Genomic DNA, 17,071 nt, shown 5'->3' on the forward strand with positions numbered 1-17,071 from the left:
GATCTACGCTCTGTTTAAACGCGTTCTGATTGGTCGCATTACTGCAACTTCAACCTTGATTATCTCGAAATTTTGATATATGAAATAAAAAATGAAGATATACCTATTCATTAGGATTTGACAAGGAATGCAACGATGTTACTACAGTGCGTTTCATAACGAACACCCTGTATATAGCGAGTCGAGCCAAGCGTCTAGGCTGGCTTAGCTCTTCGCCAGCAAACTTGGCTACACACATATGTATACTATATGTATGCCTGTAGTTCTGACATGACGGTACTGTGCTACGGGCCCCGCAAATCGCTCACGTTACTAAGCCCTACGGCGAGGAATAGCTGCCGCCATCTATTGGATTCTGAAGATAATAAAATACAGGCCGAATCCAATTTGTCGTTTTTTGCGCCTATTAAACAGTTATTGACAAAATTATTAGAGCAGCCCGCTTTTTATCGTTCCATAGCAAGGCGGCTCTTCTTGGTTTAAGTGTGTTGAGTGTCCTGATTCGCAGAAAAATGGGATTTAGTAAACGGTCGTAATGGCGGCGCCCATGATGTTTTGACAGGTCAGAAATGCACGATTTTTATACATACATTTTTCTCATAATAGAAACATTTTTCGCACCTAAATTGAGAAGAGCCGCCAGCCGTATCGCATAACGAAGCGGGCTCATCAAGGATATTGCTAAATCATTTAGAAGTGATGGAGAGTAACGAAAAATACGTTTTCTTGCTTGTGACAGAAAAACTGAACAGTTGGAAGTTCCGTTATAACCAGCCCATTATATTGCTACATACGTTTTCTGAAGCACACGAGAGAATTTAGCTACTGGTCAACGCGCAGAACTCGCAGGAACATGCACGTCGGATACTCAACAGAAATCTGCGACTTAATAAACATATGAGAGGTACTCTCAATGAGATCATTCGTCTCGTGCATCCCTCATTGCACCAAATCATTTATAACTAAATATAGAATAACTGATTTTAGGACAGTAACGTCGCACAATTTAGAAAATGAATGAGATGATAGTACGCTTAAAAAAGAAAAAAGAAAGGAAAACTATATTTGAACAAAAATCATGATACTGCATATGTTACTCATCTTTGTTGTTTGATTACGTATTCATGAATTTTTGTCCACGTCGATATTGCTCATAGGTAAGAGTAGCAAAGAAAGCAATATATGTATATCTCTTTTGCTGCTGAATTAGATTGTTTCGTCGTGTTCGTGAGAAGGCACCCTAGAAAGATGTACCGAAGGACTAAGCGCGGAATATACATCTGTGAGTCTCTATGCGTAAAATAGTATGTTTTGTGTAAAAATCCTATATGTGGATCATGCAGATTAATATAAAATAGTCCGCATTTCGATTCATCTGAATTTAAAGCATATACATCTACGAAGAAAACGATTTATCCGACAAACGCTTTCAAAAATTTTATATAAAACATTCCTGTAGGCAGCGTTAATGTGTAGAATATTCTTGTAGAACATACTCTCGTGTAATAATGTGTATATAGAATTTACTGTGCAGAAAATGCCTGAGTCTGGAAGGAAAACGTATAAGATCAGCGAGCATTACAGCCTTGTGCCTTTGTTGCGTAGGTCAAATAGACGCGGATTGCTTTGATTTGATTGACGCGGTCTAAACAGCCGCGTATAAGTACTATAAATTTCTTGTAAAAATTCTCTACCACTTAACCGTATAGTCTCTTGTCTGTATGTATGTATGTATGTATGTATGTACTGTAACCTTATTTGCACGATGTGGTTCCCCAGATCGTGCCAGAAAGGCGGGTACGAGCCAGAATCGACTGTTAGGAATTTAGGGAAGACATCAGGCGGAACAAATGAAAGTGAGACTTTGTTTTACAAATTACAAAAAAAAAATATATATATTGTCCTATAACGGAATACAAAGAGGGTTAGTGCAGATCCAGCCTAGAGAATGCTGGGTGTTAGTAAGCAAAGAATAAATATAAATGTAATCGGAAAGTAGTAATTATTATAGATGGTATATAGAAAAGATTAGTGATCGGAAAGTCAATTGTATCAGTAGGATTGTTACACGAGGTTTACCTACACGATATGTCTGACGGGAACGGAAATCATAGGGATCATAGGGACTCCTAGTCTCGTGTGATTCTGTCTTGGCTCTAATTCCGATTCTATCAATGAAATCTGAAATCGTGTCTGAAAGCAGCCTCCGACCAGCGGAATTTGATTACAGAATTTGATTGACTGGTTAAAATACAAGCGTGGTGCCGTTGAGCAGTCTTCCACTAGGGAACTCGTGATCACAGGTAGACGTGGTCCTATCCGAAACAACGTTGCTATCTTGGCGAGGTGAGAAGTCTCATTCGCAAAGTAGCTAGTTGTGCAAGTCTTAAAAAAAAGTTATGAAGGCATGTAGGTATAGGGGAAACGGCACAATGATGACACGTGTCAAAGTGACGGCCCAACTGAAATGCGGAGATTGATTCTACCTGGCAGAAGAGACGGTTTGCTCGATTACAAGAGTAGAAGTACCTCTAGAAATGATGGCCAAGTGGGACCCGTAGTGGGCCCGTTTACTTTACTAAAGGCTAGCTCAGGTGATAGAATGCCTCGAGTCGCGAAGCGTCGCCGTTTATATACCCGTGGCTGGTGGGCCAGGGGGCCTGAGAGGTGCGCAAGAATTGAGCGTCGCGATGCCTACGAATTGTTATTACTTGATGCCTAAGGTTATTCGTACTAGCGGCATCATCTTATAACTACCGTGATACGAATATCCTCGGACGTATTGGTTACAGACATGTCTTTATAATATGAGTAGCTACGCTTTACTAAAAGAAATTCATGAAACGATTGAGCGTCGGCTGCTAAATATTTGGCTTTGAAATGAACGTATTATCGTCTAAAATTAAATGGTTTTCGTCGGCTCTTGGTGTCAACGAGAAGCTGCGCCTGTCTCTTAAGAATCGTACGGGTGGGAATGTCTTCGTCGTCATCGGACAATGGCGTAGGAGCTGCCGATGTCGCAGGCGCCAATATTGGGAATCGTGGAAACAAAGATCGATCCTCGTTCGTTCTCATCGTTCGACTGCTCCCAGCTCGGCTGTCCTTCCCATCGGCCGATGCGCAGGTACCAATTGACAGACTGTCCAGCTACCAGAAAGAAGAGGGACGAAGTTTAGAAGAAATATAAATATGAGGCGTTATCGCATATTACTTCCGCTTATACCTTGTCGGAAGCGGTAGATTCGCCCTCGAGACCGAATCGACCGGCATCCACGGTTCTATCCGTTGCGGTGGCTATTCTCTTGATCATGGCGCCAATACTTTTTTCCAGAAGGACCACAACTTCTGATTGCTCTTCGTCACTGAGCGAGGATAACGTATTTTTTTCCTTAAAAATTCCAATGAAAAAAAGTTATTTTTTTCTTGGAAATAAAAAGTAAATTTTATCAAAGACTTTCTCTTGGAAACAACTCGTACCAGATAGTTTTCGGCAAAACGATAGAGCGTTCGAACGACAAGGCTCGAGAGTGCTTGCACTCGACGAGCCTCCGCTTCGGCACGTTCCTCGCGATGACGTTCCATCCGTATCAGTCCGGTCAGCCTCTCCGCTTCCTCGAGGTTTCTGGCAATCAAATTAAGAATTCGAAAACCGTAATGTCGAATGAGAGGATCGCCAAGAGCCTAATGCGTACTTGAGCGAAAAAGTGGCAATACAATTAATGAATTGTACGAATAAATATTTTGGACTCACTGATCGGCATCCTTTGTCTCGGAAAACTTGTGCATTTCAATTTCAGCCGTTAGCTGTTGCCTCCTTCTCTCGAGAAGCATCTTCTCGTTCTCCGTAGCCGTGCGCATCGCTTGCAGCCTTTCCTTGGTCGCTCGTTGCCCAAGAAATCGGTCCAGCACAAGATCGTTCCTCCTGGTGACCCCGGTGACGCACCGTAGCTTAGCGAAGGATTCCTCGAGACTCCAGGTCGAATTTTCCGAATTCCCATTAGTCTGGCCGCTCGATTCTGCCGAACTTCCAATTCGAGCGGTCGACGTCTTTGCAATCGTGGAAGCCAGCCCACCAGTCTCGATTCCTTCCTCCCTGGCGCGATCCAAATTCAGCTCCTCGCGCGAAAGCGAAAGCGGAAGCGGAAGCGGCCGCGTCGAAACCGTACCGGGAAATATCATTCTTTCCAATCTTTCGAGCTCCAACTTCCTGTCCTCGACGCGCTGCCTGCAGTGTTACGTTTTTCATCTTTTTCATCTTTTTCATCTTTTTCATCTTTTTCATCCCGACACCGCCGTCCATACCGACAATAGACTCCGCATTACGTTTGACATTGCACCGATCCTCGTATTACCTGTAATCGAGAATGACGCAATCGCGTTCTTTACTCGTATTCAGCGCCTCCAGCTCCTCTCGCGCTAGGGCCGCTCTCGTTACGTCGCCGAGCTTCGAGGCTTCCTTCTTGACGCCCTCCAATCTCTCGATCTCCCTTTTCTGCTCGTCTATGCTCCCCTTAAGATTTTCCAAAGCGGAGGCATAAATAGCGCCGTCGGATTTCAAACCCGAGCGCACGCATCTGTACTTCTTGCGCACCATATCAGCCTCCATCTGCACGATACTACTTTTGTGCAATTCATTCTCAAGTACGATGATTCTCTGAAATTAAGACAAGAAAAAAAAGAAGCATGCCTCGTGCGCCGTTACGAATGTACGACGATCGTCGATCGAAGAGTGTTCACTTTCAATTAATAATAAATTGCCGAAAACAAGGAATGTCGCGCTTCAACCTTTTTCAGTGGGTCGTACGTCTCCTTTCCAATTCGTCTTCGACTTCTGTCGGCCATCATCAGTTCCTCGTACTCTCGCAGTAAGCTGGCGAGCTTATTTTGTTGCTGCAACGAGAATCCAATGAGAGGACGCCGTACTTTGCAACGCTATTGCCTCGCAAAGTACCGAAGCCCTCCCTCCTCCCTTACCTGCTCACTTCGATATCGCACGAGATCGAGCTTCCTGCGCAGCCGAACATTGTCGTTCTCCAATTTCGAAATTACTTGGTCCAGTCGTTGCCTGCCCGTGCCGAGATTAGCCTCGTTCTGTCCCGCGACGCGTTCCGTCGCCGCGTCAGTCTACCGTACCGTGCGAGTCGAGGGAAAGGAAGAAAGGAAGAAAGGAAGAAAGGACGAAAGGAAGAAAGACAGAAAGAAAGAAAGGTTGAAACGTACAGGCGATATTAAGTGCGACGCGTGTCGAAATTCTCTTAAAGTTGAGCCGTGCGCACCTGAAAGACCATTGAGATTGCACTATTTTTTTATTTAAAAAAAAGTTTAGTTATCAACGTTATGTTTCATTCGAGTTCAAAGAACGTTGAATTACAGTTTATTTTATTATTTATAATGGCAATGACAGCCGGATCCGCAGCTGTCAGCAGCGCAGTATGGCAGTATGGCTACGTGAATGAACTGAAAGGAAAAAAAAAAATAAAATAAAATTCTTAGAATTTATTAATACATATATAGTCAGCATCGTTCCAGCTCTTATGCTTTTTAAAACCACGCTAAAATATGTTTTGAAAAAGAAAGATAAAAGAAAAATAAGGCAACTCTTCGGTCTTTCAGGTGTATCGGCCCTTCGGGTCTCTCGTAGCCCCGAATGTCAGACACGGCTGTATAACGCACCCGTGACACTACAATGCCACGCGTGTGCTACTACAGTACTAGACGCACGCGCGCGCGCACGCACGCGCGCACGCACGCATATGCATTTTATTATACCGACGAGTGCATTTACATTTTTCGCCTTGACTAGCTCGAGGCGCAAACTGGCCGCGCTCCCTTTGAGCTCGGCTATCCTCTCGGCGTTCTCCCGTTTCTTTGCATCGCACTCTTCGAAAGTTGCCTTCCTCTGGCCCTCTAAAAAGTACAGAAGATATCATGGCATTGTGCGTGCAAGGAGCGAGAAGACTGAGGGGCGCGTCATAACCTCAAAATGGCATATCGTAATTTATAAGATAGAAGAAAGAAGAAGATATAAGATTTATAATAATGATAATAATAATAGTCAATTCTCATGAAAGCACAGTGCACGGATATTCTTGCAAGCTGCACTGTTCGCTTACACGGCTCACAGTATACGTTCTTACTTTTACAGCGCGAATTAAGTTACGCGCATAGAAATGTAAGTTGCGTGCAATTTTCTAAAAGTTTCACATACGTCTCGTGTCTCGTTATTTCATAAGTATCCCCTACAAAAGTACCATGTTTTCATTAATTTTAGAATTTAAGGAAATATGCGCGTATTCCAGTTCGATAAAGGGGTAATGCATAAATCTTACGTATGATTGGAAGTTCAAGATGGCCGTTCTCACTTGGATGCTCAATAATCGCGCATGGCCGACGAGCACGTTGGTAAAAGTTAATTAAAGCACTGTAGATTCTCTAGACTCACCAGACAATTGTATTTTCTTCTTGATCTCGAGGATCCTTCGATTTAAACTGTTGAGCTTGCTGTTATGCGACGAAGGGAGCAAAGGATCCGACATACCTGCTGCGCACAGTACTTAGTACAGTGTACTTACCACCGCCACTGTAGCCACTGCCGCTTTTACAAGAGCAAACTATTCCAGTCTATCGACGTAATAGCAATAACCTATCCTTCGAGGGCATTCGTCGTCTTGACGACGGACTGCGACGGACTTTTGTCATGCATTTCATTGAGGCACCCGCCCGTCGCCCAACGCAATACCCTCGGAGGTTCGTATCAACTTTATTATTATTATTATTATTATTATTATTATTATTGTTATTGTTATTATTATTATTATTATTATCTCTCCAATGACAATGCCTCATTTTTAGACACATGCATACAGGTATAATGTTCTAGTGTAGCGAATCTATGATTTATGTATTAACAGCTACACCTAATTTAGTCATAAGCAAATGTATCATTAGATGATAAAAGGATGGTTATTTGTTTAAGTCGAGCTCGCCAATACGGTGGAAATAAATAAATAATAAACCTCATCGTACATATACATATGTAGTATACTATTTATTTCGTCGCGTTCTGCGACTGCGCATGTGCGATCGAGACTTTTTATGAGATTAAGTGGATTTCGGTGTCTTGCCGCTTGAAACTCTACAGACGCACTTACATACTACGTTCACTGGTATAGTGTATGTATAATCATAAAATAAAGATGATCAAGCATCAGAGACTAAGTATGTGTGAATGAGAGGCGTACGTTTGATCGACATTTTTCGGATTAACGGAAGAGGCGTGCAACTTCTTTTGGCATGTTAAAAGGGGAAAAAAATAAAATAAAATAAAAAACATCGAGCGAGCATATTTCACCAAATACGTAATATGTAGGTGATAAAACGAAGATTAGAGCGTAAACAATATGACAAAATAATATCTCTCATCGAAATCGCAAATTATTCATTAATTGAATTCGCGAAACATTCTTTACGAATGTATACGTTCGATATATCGTTCTATTCGATATGGAAATGCGCTTCCAACAGAGATAGAGAGATCTTAGAAATTTATTCTAGGACAATGCCTGAAATTAACGCAACGTGCGTAGAAGCAATGGCAATAAATGTGCGGAAATTAGCAACGGTACTAATTAATGAAAGCAAAAATGCATATTGGCGCAAGGATAATAGCGTGTGAGGCTGCAGTCGAAGACCATCAGTCGTTTTTCGAAAAATCAAATGCAAATGACATGGAAGCTTGTTGTGCTCGTGTTCAGTGTGAAAATGGAAGTCGGGCTGCGAGGCACAAGAAGACTGCGGAACTGGAATGAGAACGATTATGGGCGTTATAGGGAACGAGAAGAGGAGGTACGTACGCCATTGGACGCGGCGAATAGCCGCCATCCACCGCCATCAACGCCGCAGTCGGCGCGTAGCAATACAGGATGGGGCAGAAGCAGATGGCGCGCCGGTCGGGAACTACTTTCAGCGCGTTAAGCGAACAATAGATCCCAGACGTGTTTCGGACGCGGTCGTGTTCGTATATGGGTTCCGAATGTTTTTTTTTAATTCCTTTCGACTAATTATTTCACCGTGTGTATAAATGTAAATGTAAACATTGACCAGTGGCGTAATGAAAAGCATACGACAAAACGACAAAACATAGTGTAAAATGTGCGTCAAATAAGGAAAAGCGCTCGAGTGTTTGTGTATGTGTATCTCGATGTGCGTGTCCTCTGTGTATGGATAAATTATCTGCAACATGTTGCTGCGGCCAAATTTGGATTACGCATTTGGGCGCTGCGTTCTCTCACTTGTCATCCTTCTGAGTACTCTGCCTGAGTCAATTTCCGGTGAGTTCCACACACAATTACTATGCATCTCAAAATGACTGCTGCGGCTCTACCTTTGGAAATACTTGCTCCTTTTATACTTGCTACATCCAAACTAAATGCCTGAGGCACAGAGAGGCATCAGCGCAAGAGTGCGGACCCGCGTTTAAACTTGCTCATAGGAAAAGAGAAAACTGTGAGGTTCCTCTGGAGTCGCTAGAAGATTTAATGAAAATCGGGCAAAGATTCTTTAACCATCTGTTAATGCGATGGCGACGATCGTCTAAAAGGGCTAACGAGTCAGGGGCATGAACTGAAGCTCGAGGTTTTCACACTTGAAAAGATCTTCCCCGTTCACGACACTTTATTTCTCGATTTCTGCTTTAGTCTCTTCGTTCGCAAACCTGCATTAGTATTCCGAGTCGCCGCGTCGGATGTCCCTCTTCCCTTCGTTCGCCTTCTTCACGTGTGTATAGGTACGAAACAAGCATCGAGCATCAAGCATCAAGCATCACTCTATTCCATATGTACTACCTGTCTCGAAAATATCGGTCGACTCTGGTTCCCTTCGAGCACGTATATATACATATACTTGAAAGCGGACGAGCATCTCGCGCGTCTCCTGCGTCTCCTGCGTCTCCTCTCCTATTCTCTTCGCCCCACCCCGCCCTTCCTTACCCCTCTCCCTTCTTTAGTCCTTTGCGGCCCAATTCCCGATTGCTGACAAGCACGATGAACAAAAGTATGCGTTCCGAAACTCCAGATGCCCGAAACACATTTCAAAGCAGAATAAAGGATTGCTCCTCTGCACGTGGGACGAATTGTCAAGATCACACAGTTAATAGTGCTTCTAGGATCTTATCCTCGCGATTTCACGTTGAAATATCCGGTTGCTTGAACCAGTGGAGGGGCGCGCCAGGTTGACTCCCACTGAAGAACAGGTGCCCGAACGCTCTCAATCGTATTTTCGGACACGCCAACCCTCCTCCTCGCTGATACCGGGACAACCGGCGATCCTCCGGCTCGTTTATTATCCTCGTTGTTGCGTTGATCGCATTATGCTTACACAAACTTCCGAGGAATTGAAGCACCGATTACGGTAGTAACGCGGAAGGCGAAATTAATAGAGGATAGCTGAATAAGAAGAAGAAAGAAGAAAAAATTGATAATTCGAAATATTCCATCGTCCTCTCTGGATGTGGGCATCCTCTCTGATCGGGGCACGGCGGGTTTACTCGCGCTGCGTTCTCAGGCTTTCTCTTCTCTCTCCTTAGAAACCGATCCTTCGGTTGGCTTAACTTACGTTCACACGAAACGAGCTGTATGCCCTCGCAAAGCCACGTAGCCGCTAAGACGAACGACGAAATTCTCAAAGTTCCAAGGATAATTTCACGCGACATATTCATTCTACGTTCGGATACTTGCATACGATTTCTCGAGCCGAGAACTCTCGAGAGAATTTCTTTGTTTGTTAATTGTCAGCCGTTATAATTAGCGATCCTGAACGACTGCCGGTCGCGAGAGCCTCATGAGCGCGAAGCTTTGCAACAGCACCCGAGTACGTTCATTCGTCCGTAAGCGCTGGCAAACGCACGAGTGACGCGTCAGATCGTTTTATGGCGAAAGAAAAGTCAGCGAAAGCCAAATAAAGAGGGACGAGAGATGAGAGTCAAGCCTAACAATAGGAAGCGCGCGACCAATTGCCCGGTGCTGTGACGGTGGTGGGACTCTTTGCGCGCATCTTACACTCCGCAGGTGTAACAATGGGACTTGGCAAACTCCAAAATTCATTGCGAAACGCCGTGTATGGAAAGATAACGTATGTATATTGTACGCATGAAAGGACGGGTGCGCAATGGGCGGACGACGAATCACACAATTTCTTTGGTGCTAGACTGAAGTTCGGACTATCCGAGAAACGAAGAAAGAAGAATAATTCTTTAATAATTTTCGTGAAAACGACACGTTTCTCTATCTCTTGACATCTCCTTACCAAAGGGAGCATGCTCTCTCTCTCTCTCTCTCTCTCTCTCTCTCTCGTGAATTGATAATTTCCATTTACCGTTACTTTGCTTACTTGAGCGCAGGAAGCAGATAAAATTATACACAACTTGGACATTCTTCTGTCATTTGTCGATTTGTTTGTCCATTCTTCGCTGAGGTATCTCGTTGAAGATTTTTAAATTTTACGATACATCAAAAAATCCTCTTAAGGAAATACTTGGAAGAACGATGGACAACTCCTACTACAACAACAACGAGATGGGCCGTACTATTATTAATATAAAGAGTCAAAAACACAAATTTTCGCGAAATCGTATGTTCTTATCATTGATATTTACGTTAAAAAACACAGCAGGCGACGATCACCTTCTCGCCATATTCCTCAGCGTTTCGAAAATCATATCGAATGAACGCATTAATCTACCATTACGACACATTTTATGTAGGTACTCGCCGCGTTAATTGATAATTTTTCAAACTTTCAAATTTCATCGAATAATTATGAAATTGTAATACACATAACTCTGATATACTTGCGTGACAATACGCAGAGCAGAGGAATGCGCATTTACGATTGTTAAAGTAATATTTAGCATTTGGCCAAGAATAAAATGTTGCAACGAGGACAGTCAATCTCTAAGGATTGCCCATTTCAGATCGTAATTTGTAATTTGTAATTTGTAATTTGCTTTTCTTCGTACAGGCATGAACTCGCGAGGGCTTTAAAGCGAATATAGAGGCGAAACGACGTCGTGTTTGCCTACTGGCTCCTACTGGCTCCTCGTTGGCTGGCCGTTATGTGCCGATTGAGGCATCCGATTGATCGTGCACCAAAGACGAACGTGTTTTGCGAAGTGCAAGTAAGGGGTTACGCGCGATGCGTCGTTAAACCGTCGGTCCATAAAGTGATAGGTTAGGTAATTAGGTAAGTTAGGTAATTCTAGAATTTGCCGATGAATTAAAAGGACCGTTCGTAAGATATAGAGAGAAAAATAAGTTTGAGCAGTCCGTCGACTTGAACTCTCCATGCATCAGTATTACCACCTTCGCGCAAAATGTCCGCATTTACGTCGCAGCAGTCGATCGGCAGATCGGCCCTTCCTCGAATTTGAGAACCCCCGTAGTGTGTGTCGAGGCTCGAATGGGGGAAGAGTATAGGGGGCTCTCTCTGGCATGCTAGCGGGGACCCCCTTGTTTCCGGTCTGTGCCGTATGCGCGGTGGACCCTACCCAGGCTAGCCCTTATAGTCCTTTCTGCTCCCCCGTTGGGTACACACGTATGTACACACGTACCATTTTCACTGGCAGCGTGTGCCTCGCTCCGCGTCGTACTCCGAAAGGACAGTATCATCGAGAGCAACGTATACATGTAGTACGTGGTATACATATATCCCGAGACGACTCTTCTCAAACGAGAAAGATAAGCTCGGACAATATTTGAGTCTCTCTCTCTCTCTCTCTCTCTCTCTCTCCCACGTACGCACACGCACAGGCCTCAGCATCGTTATTAACTTATTGTTAGTCCGAAATACAAGTCCACCACGTACCTCCTACCTCCCCTACCTCCCCTACCTCCCCTACCTGCCCTACCTCATTCTACTTCGATCTCCCTCCGCCACTCTCCGTTTCCTCCGCTCCGTTCGTGTTGTACACAGCTCAAGATAAAGACAGCTCTCCTTACCGATTCTTCTTGCTCTCGAATCGTCCTATCTTTGTTATTCCTTTTTAAGGATTTCCTATGACCGATATGTCACGTAGGAAACGACCAAAGGTGAACCCGCAGCCCGGGCACACGCGGGGCACTGCTGCAACAGTTGCGAAATATCCTATAATTTTATTGACACACGCACATTCAGCTACACGATCGCCTGCGGTCGCACTGGCTTTCGTCATTCGCCTGCTCAACTCGTTAACGAGTGCGTGTGCGTCAACATTCGTCACTAATTTAAGGCAATTGAGATGCGGAAAATAGCAAAAACACGAAAAACAAGAAAATTTAAACCACCAACGGAGCAACAAACAGCTCGCGGAAGAGGAAATAGATGATGAAGCACCCATTGGCAACGATTGAACATTGCGACGACCTTCTGTCGATTTCCTACGGAATCTGCGTAGGGTGGCGGGGGGCAACTTGCCCACACCTCTGTAACTCGTAAAGTGGGTACGCATTATATGGAGACATTTTTTATACAAAATTTGTACGATTTTTAAGTAGGATGCGTTACGTTATGCATAATTTTTATTTATTCGTCAAGGTGGTTCGGAGATTTCAAGGTTAAAGTCGTATTTGTAAATGGAATGCTACATTTTTTAATACAAAATTATTTTTAAAAACCCCCGTTAAATTTGGAGTAAAAAAGTACTCACCCGTATTAGCCGTATATCTAATAACTAACGACTAATTTTACTTTGTTTCTTGAAAATGTTCTTTTGCATTCGTCCACCACGGCAAATCCATACGCGATATTACGCGATATTACGCGATAAGCATTTTCTAGAAACAAAGTGAAATTACAAAGTGATGATATTAGATTTACAGCTAATACGGGTCGGTACTTTTTTACTCCAACGTTCACGTTATTTCAGAATTGAATATAAAATATGTAGCATTCCATATACAGAGACGACGTTGGCCTTGAAATCTCCGAGACGTCTCGACGAATAAACAAAAGTTAAGCGTTACATAACGCGTCATTTAAAACCGTACAAATTTTATATAGAAAAACTGTCCATACGATTCATACTTAACGAGTTATAACGGTATGCAAGTTACGTGGTGGACCACGCCACCCCGTGTACAGCTATTCTATTTCGTATCAATGAGAAAATCAACATTTTTTCCCTGAATTGGCTCATTTTCCTTTTTTGTCGATTTAAAAGATTTCCTAATTCCTCCGCTAGTTTTTCTTTAAATTCTGAACGTTTCAACGCGGCTGCTTCCGCAGGCATTAAAATCACCGACAATCGCGCAACGGAGACCAAATGTCTATACTTGTGCAGGCGCGAAAGCGCCATCTATTATAGTTTCCTCTATTACATCCAATAGGACCGAGTAAAGCGATGCATCGAAGAGCGCCGTCAATACTTGATGAACTTTTTGACGGTGACTTTTTCCACTAATAACGTTCAATCGGTCGAAACCATTTGCCTGTATCGTACTTGAATTTACGGCGATGCTCGACGCTCTCGAATTTTTTGGAATTTTTCCGGATCGCTTATTAGTTATTACCATGCACGTATAAGCTAATGTTAAGCGTCGCGTGGTGGCTGCTGGTGGCTGCTGGTGGCTGGGAATGGCTGGGAATGGCCTATCGTAACCTGCCGAATATAACGTGCAGCTTAGGGGACGCGCGGAGCCAACCACACCGCTTGGGATCCTTCGAATCGCCGAGCAGGCCAATGTTAGCAGCACCGCTAGTACAATATCAAGCGACACTCGATGCAATGCGATGCAGGCTAGTAGTGGGTAGTATAGTAACAGCAGCGGCAGCAGCGGCAGGAGAGAGGGGAACCGCTGGTTGGTGCTACTTGCTGCTACTTGCTGCTACTTGCTGCTACTTGCTGCTACTCTGCAGATGTTCCATTTATCCTAGCGTCTCCTCTGTGCTTACTTGGGAATTCATAGAAATATCCTCCTCCGACGGAAAGTCTGCGGAAGACACACGCGTGGAATTATCCGTCGCGGCAACTTCTTCAACGGCTACCGGACAACCAGCCGCCGCTGCCGCTGCCGCTGCCGCGTCCATGGAAAAGGAGCATTCTCTCAGCGAGAGAGCAAAAACTTGGAGACCGAGCTGCAGTCGTCGAGAGTCGCTTACACCTTATTTAGTCAAGACATTCGTAGTTATAAGAAGAGAGAGAGAGAGAGAGAGAGAGAGAGAGAGAGAGAGAGAGAGAGAGAGAGAGAGAGAACGCTGGCACCCTGTTTTCCTTTCACAGTCCATTTCATTGATATTTCATGAGAAGCAAAATGAAGGATGCTAAACTTCGTTCTCTCTCTCTCTCTCTCTCTCTCTCTCTCTCTCTCTCTCTCTCTCTCTCTCTCTTATGAGTTATGACATAGCACGTAAAGCTATTTAAAGTATTTACAGAAATATTCGTAATTCGTAAATCCAGCACACACGCGTTCCCCGAAATCTAAACTCCACGTAAATCGAGACTGCAATTATACTTGGACAACGTCGCGGAAGGACGATTAACGCACGGCAGGCTCTGGATGCTGTCCATAAGTAGCTCCTATAGTCCTATATGTGCAGTGCCAAAAATTCTGTAAAATACGTCGAGGTGCACGGGATATAAATTGACGATTTTTTCATCGTCGATTTTTCACGACTCCAATTGACTTGTTGTAACTCGATAGATCGACCTCCTCTTCGAAGCTCGCGTCTACGATGCGCGTCCTGGCTGCAGTAGCTAACAATGAGATACGCATAGAGAATAAGGCAGGCAGGCAGGCTAGCGACTCCGCCATCAGCAGGCTGCTATACATACACGTATACATATGTATATGTGTAGCGTGCGTTGCGCGTCGTCCCGCCTCTCGTATGCATGGGGCTCCTCTGAACCCACGTAATTGCGATTAATGGACCCACTGATACAACCCAACCGTCCCGAATTATGTCGAGAATGACGTCAAGCAATTTCATTCGATACAATCCCTTTATCCCCCTATATAACGAACGACCAACCCTTTCGCTATCTGTGCTTGGCTTCCTAGTAGAAACGTTCGTTAACAATATTAACAATAATTAACCTTCAGGATCGTCATTGGTTCCTTGCGCTTTATAGAATTGGGTAGCCATGCTCCTGAAAAATGATCATCAAGAGCAGATTTATATGTGTCATTTAAGATTATTCAAAGGTCCAAGAAAACGCGGCAGCGTATCTTGTATTTGTTTAAAATCCCTTTGACCAACAAGCAGTCTGTTACGTACGAACTAAAGTTCTCTCGATCTTCTTATCGATGAACACGATGAAGTGAGTTCTCGGCTCCACGCGGATTCCCCAAAGCTTCAATAGAATGGAAAAACATTTGGGCCAGATGTCACGAGACAGAGTAGTTAACGTACTGTAGGAAGGATTCTAGGAATTCCTGCTGTTTCCTTAATAATGTCAAAGCTCACGAGTACCCTAAAGCCGAAAATAAATAACTTTCGATGACCCCTGAGCGCTGAATAATATTATATAAGACGACAAGAAATGTCTCCTCGTCGCGTCAATTGATTGATTCGAGATGCGAAATTCTTCTTCTGCTCTAGATGCTATCTCCGCATCGCATCTCCCATCCTTTGGGATGGCGGCACGTGCAGCTGATAAAGAACTATTTTCCTTGTTCCAGGATTCGTATCATGCTCACCTAGTCCATGCAAAAACGGAGGACTCTGCGTGTCATCGCCGCGCGAGGAATCCCACTGCAAGTAAGTAATTAGGTAATTACTTTTAAATCGAACTTTAGCAAACAAAGTGTAAGTCCTAAGTGCGCGAGGTTAAGGACCCATGTCTAAATCTTTTCCTCAATCAAGAAACGTTGTGTATACATGTTTAACGTGCGAGGGAGTGTGCTGAGCTATCGAGTGTAGCCGAGCTGCAAATTGCCGAGGACAATGAGTATGGTAAGTTGAATGGCGTGGGGGGGGGCGGCAACGGTTGAAGAGAGGGAAGATAGGTAAAGCGGCGGCGAGCGAAGCCGGATCAACTGGGAGGAAGATGCCTGGAGTCGCGAGATCCAGTAATAGCGGTAATGGTCGCAGAGCGGTCCTAGCAGTCGTGACCCGCGATCAACGCGCATCTAAATTAGCTTTATCCGAGTTCGTAAGTTTCACTTTTGTATCGACTGGCCACAAGAGACGCCTAGACACTGCTCCTAGCGGCCCGTGTACACCGCCTCTCTTTCTCTCTCTCTCTCTCTCTCTCTCTCTCTCTCTCTCTCTCTCTAGGAAGTTCAAAGTGCCGCAGGTACAGTCAACGCCTGGCAACGCACATCGCACGCGATACATTCGCCACACCAAAGCAACGGGATTTCTTCATTCTGCGGAGCCTTTTGTAAGAGGAAACTCTTAAAGCGCACTGTCCACAATTCTCTGCACTTCGTTTCACGTAATTGAAACAACATGTGTCCGTCACACTCGCTTCGTCGCGACAGCGCTGCTAACGATAATTCCGATTTGCATTCTCAGCTGCCCGCGAAGAACGTGCTGCACCCTCGCCGTATACGCCGTATACTTGGCAGTCGGCCGATGCGGCGTCTCTGCGTGGAACAATTTCGAGAGGCTGAAGTCTCCCAAAAAGTACCCTTAAATGGCCGTCACGGGTTAACGAGAAATTGTGGCGACGAGCGCGCTGTGCGACCTGATGTACACGCTACGACAAGAAGAACGTTCACAGATAGGATCGGAAAGGTGCAGGTCAACAGTTTAACCTTTTCCTCTTGATACGAGACTCTCCGTTTTTGCATTTTTGCCAAAGACTATACGACTAGCTGCATCTACATGTAGATTGACAGGGAGAGCGCCGATAGCACTCCCTGAACCCCATGTGGACCCGCGCAAATACACTTGGATCGCGGATTCGGAGAAAGAGACAGCATTTTTTAGAGAGGAGCCGCACCCATTTTCACTCGCAAACGAGCGGCCATTATCCAAGGCACTCTCCAGTCTCCATCGAGCGCAATGGCACTCTGATGCTCTCGTGCGCCAAGTTTCTCTCGTAACAGGATCACCGCCGTCGACATCGGCAGGTCTCTCTCCTAGCCCCCCCCCC

General features: G+C 44.5%; 2 protein-coding genes across 2 annotated transcripts in view; one reads left to right on the top strand and one right to left on the bottom strand.

The window, feature by feature from the left end:
• Window positions 1-1,915: 1,915 nt before the first annotated feature.
• Window positions 1,916-7,432, bottom strand: LOC107267085 (myosin heavy chain, striated muscle). Its single transcript, XM_015738330.2, has 9 exons — window positions 6,443-7,432; window positions 5,786-5,907; window positions 4,975-5,124; window positions 4,786-4,890; window positions 4,353-4,654; window positions 3,752-4,225; window positions 3,478-3,622; window positions 3,224-3,388; window positions 1,916-3,147 (listed from the first exon to the last, which is right to left on the bottom strand). The coding sequence occupies exons 1-9, from the start codon at window positions 6,534-6,536 to the stop codon at window positions 2,890-2,892; spliced, it is 1,815 nt and encodes a 604-aa protein (XP_015593816.1). The 5' UTR covers window positions 6,537-7,432; the 3' UTR covers window positions 1,916-2,889.
• A 524-nt stretch (window positions 7,433-7,956) lies between these two features.
• Window positions 7,957-17,071, top strand: part of LOC107267108 (neurogenic locus Notch protein) — a 40,653-nt gene continuing 31,538 nt past the window's right edge. Inside the window, exons 1-2 of the mRNA XM_015738372.2 lie at window positions 7,957-8,330; window positions 15,651-15,729. Of these exons, the coding sequence (XP_015593858.1) occupies window positions 8,240-8,330; window positions 15,651-15,729 (170 nt within the window). The 5' untranslated portion in view covers window positions 7,957-8,239. The remainder of the gene's footprint in view (window positions 8,331-15,650; window positions 15,730-17,071) is intronic.

This window comes from Cephus cinctus, unplaced genomic scaffold, assembly GCF_000341935.2.
Source record: "Cephus cinctus unplaced genomic scaffold, Ccin1 Ccin1_scaffold0342, whole genome shotgun sequence".
In the NCBI taxonomy this organism is placed as follows: domain Eukaryota; kingdom Metazoa; phylum Arthropoda; class Insecta; order Hymenoptera; family Cephidae; genus Cephus; species Cephus cinctus.

Bases quoted from the DNA above. Each gene is read 5' to 3' on its own strand.
- LOC107267085 (XM_015738330.2), bottom strand. From the start codon at position 6,536: ATGTCGGATCCTTTGCTCCCTTCGTCGCATAACAGCAAGCTCAACAGT. The intron at 4,891-4,974 runs GTAAGGGAGGAG...TTCTCGTTGCAG, and splicing joins TGCGATATCGAAGTGAGCAG to CAACAAAATAAGCTCGCCAG. The intron at 3,389-3,477 runs GTACGAGTTGTT...GGAATTTTTAAG, and splicing joins GTTTTGCCGAAAACTATCTG to GAAAAAAATACGTTATCCTC.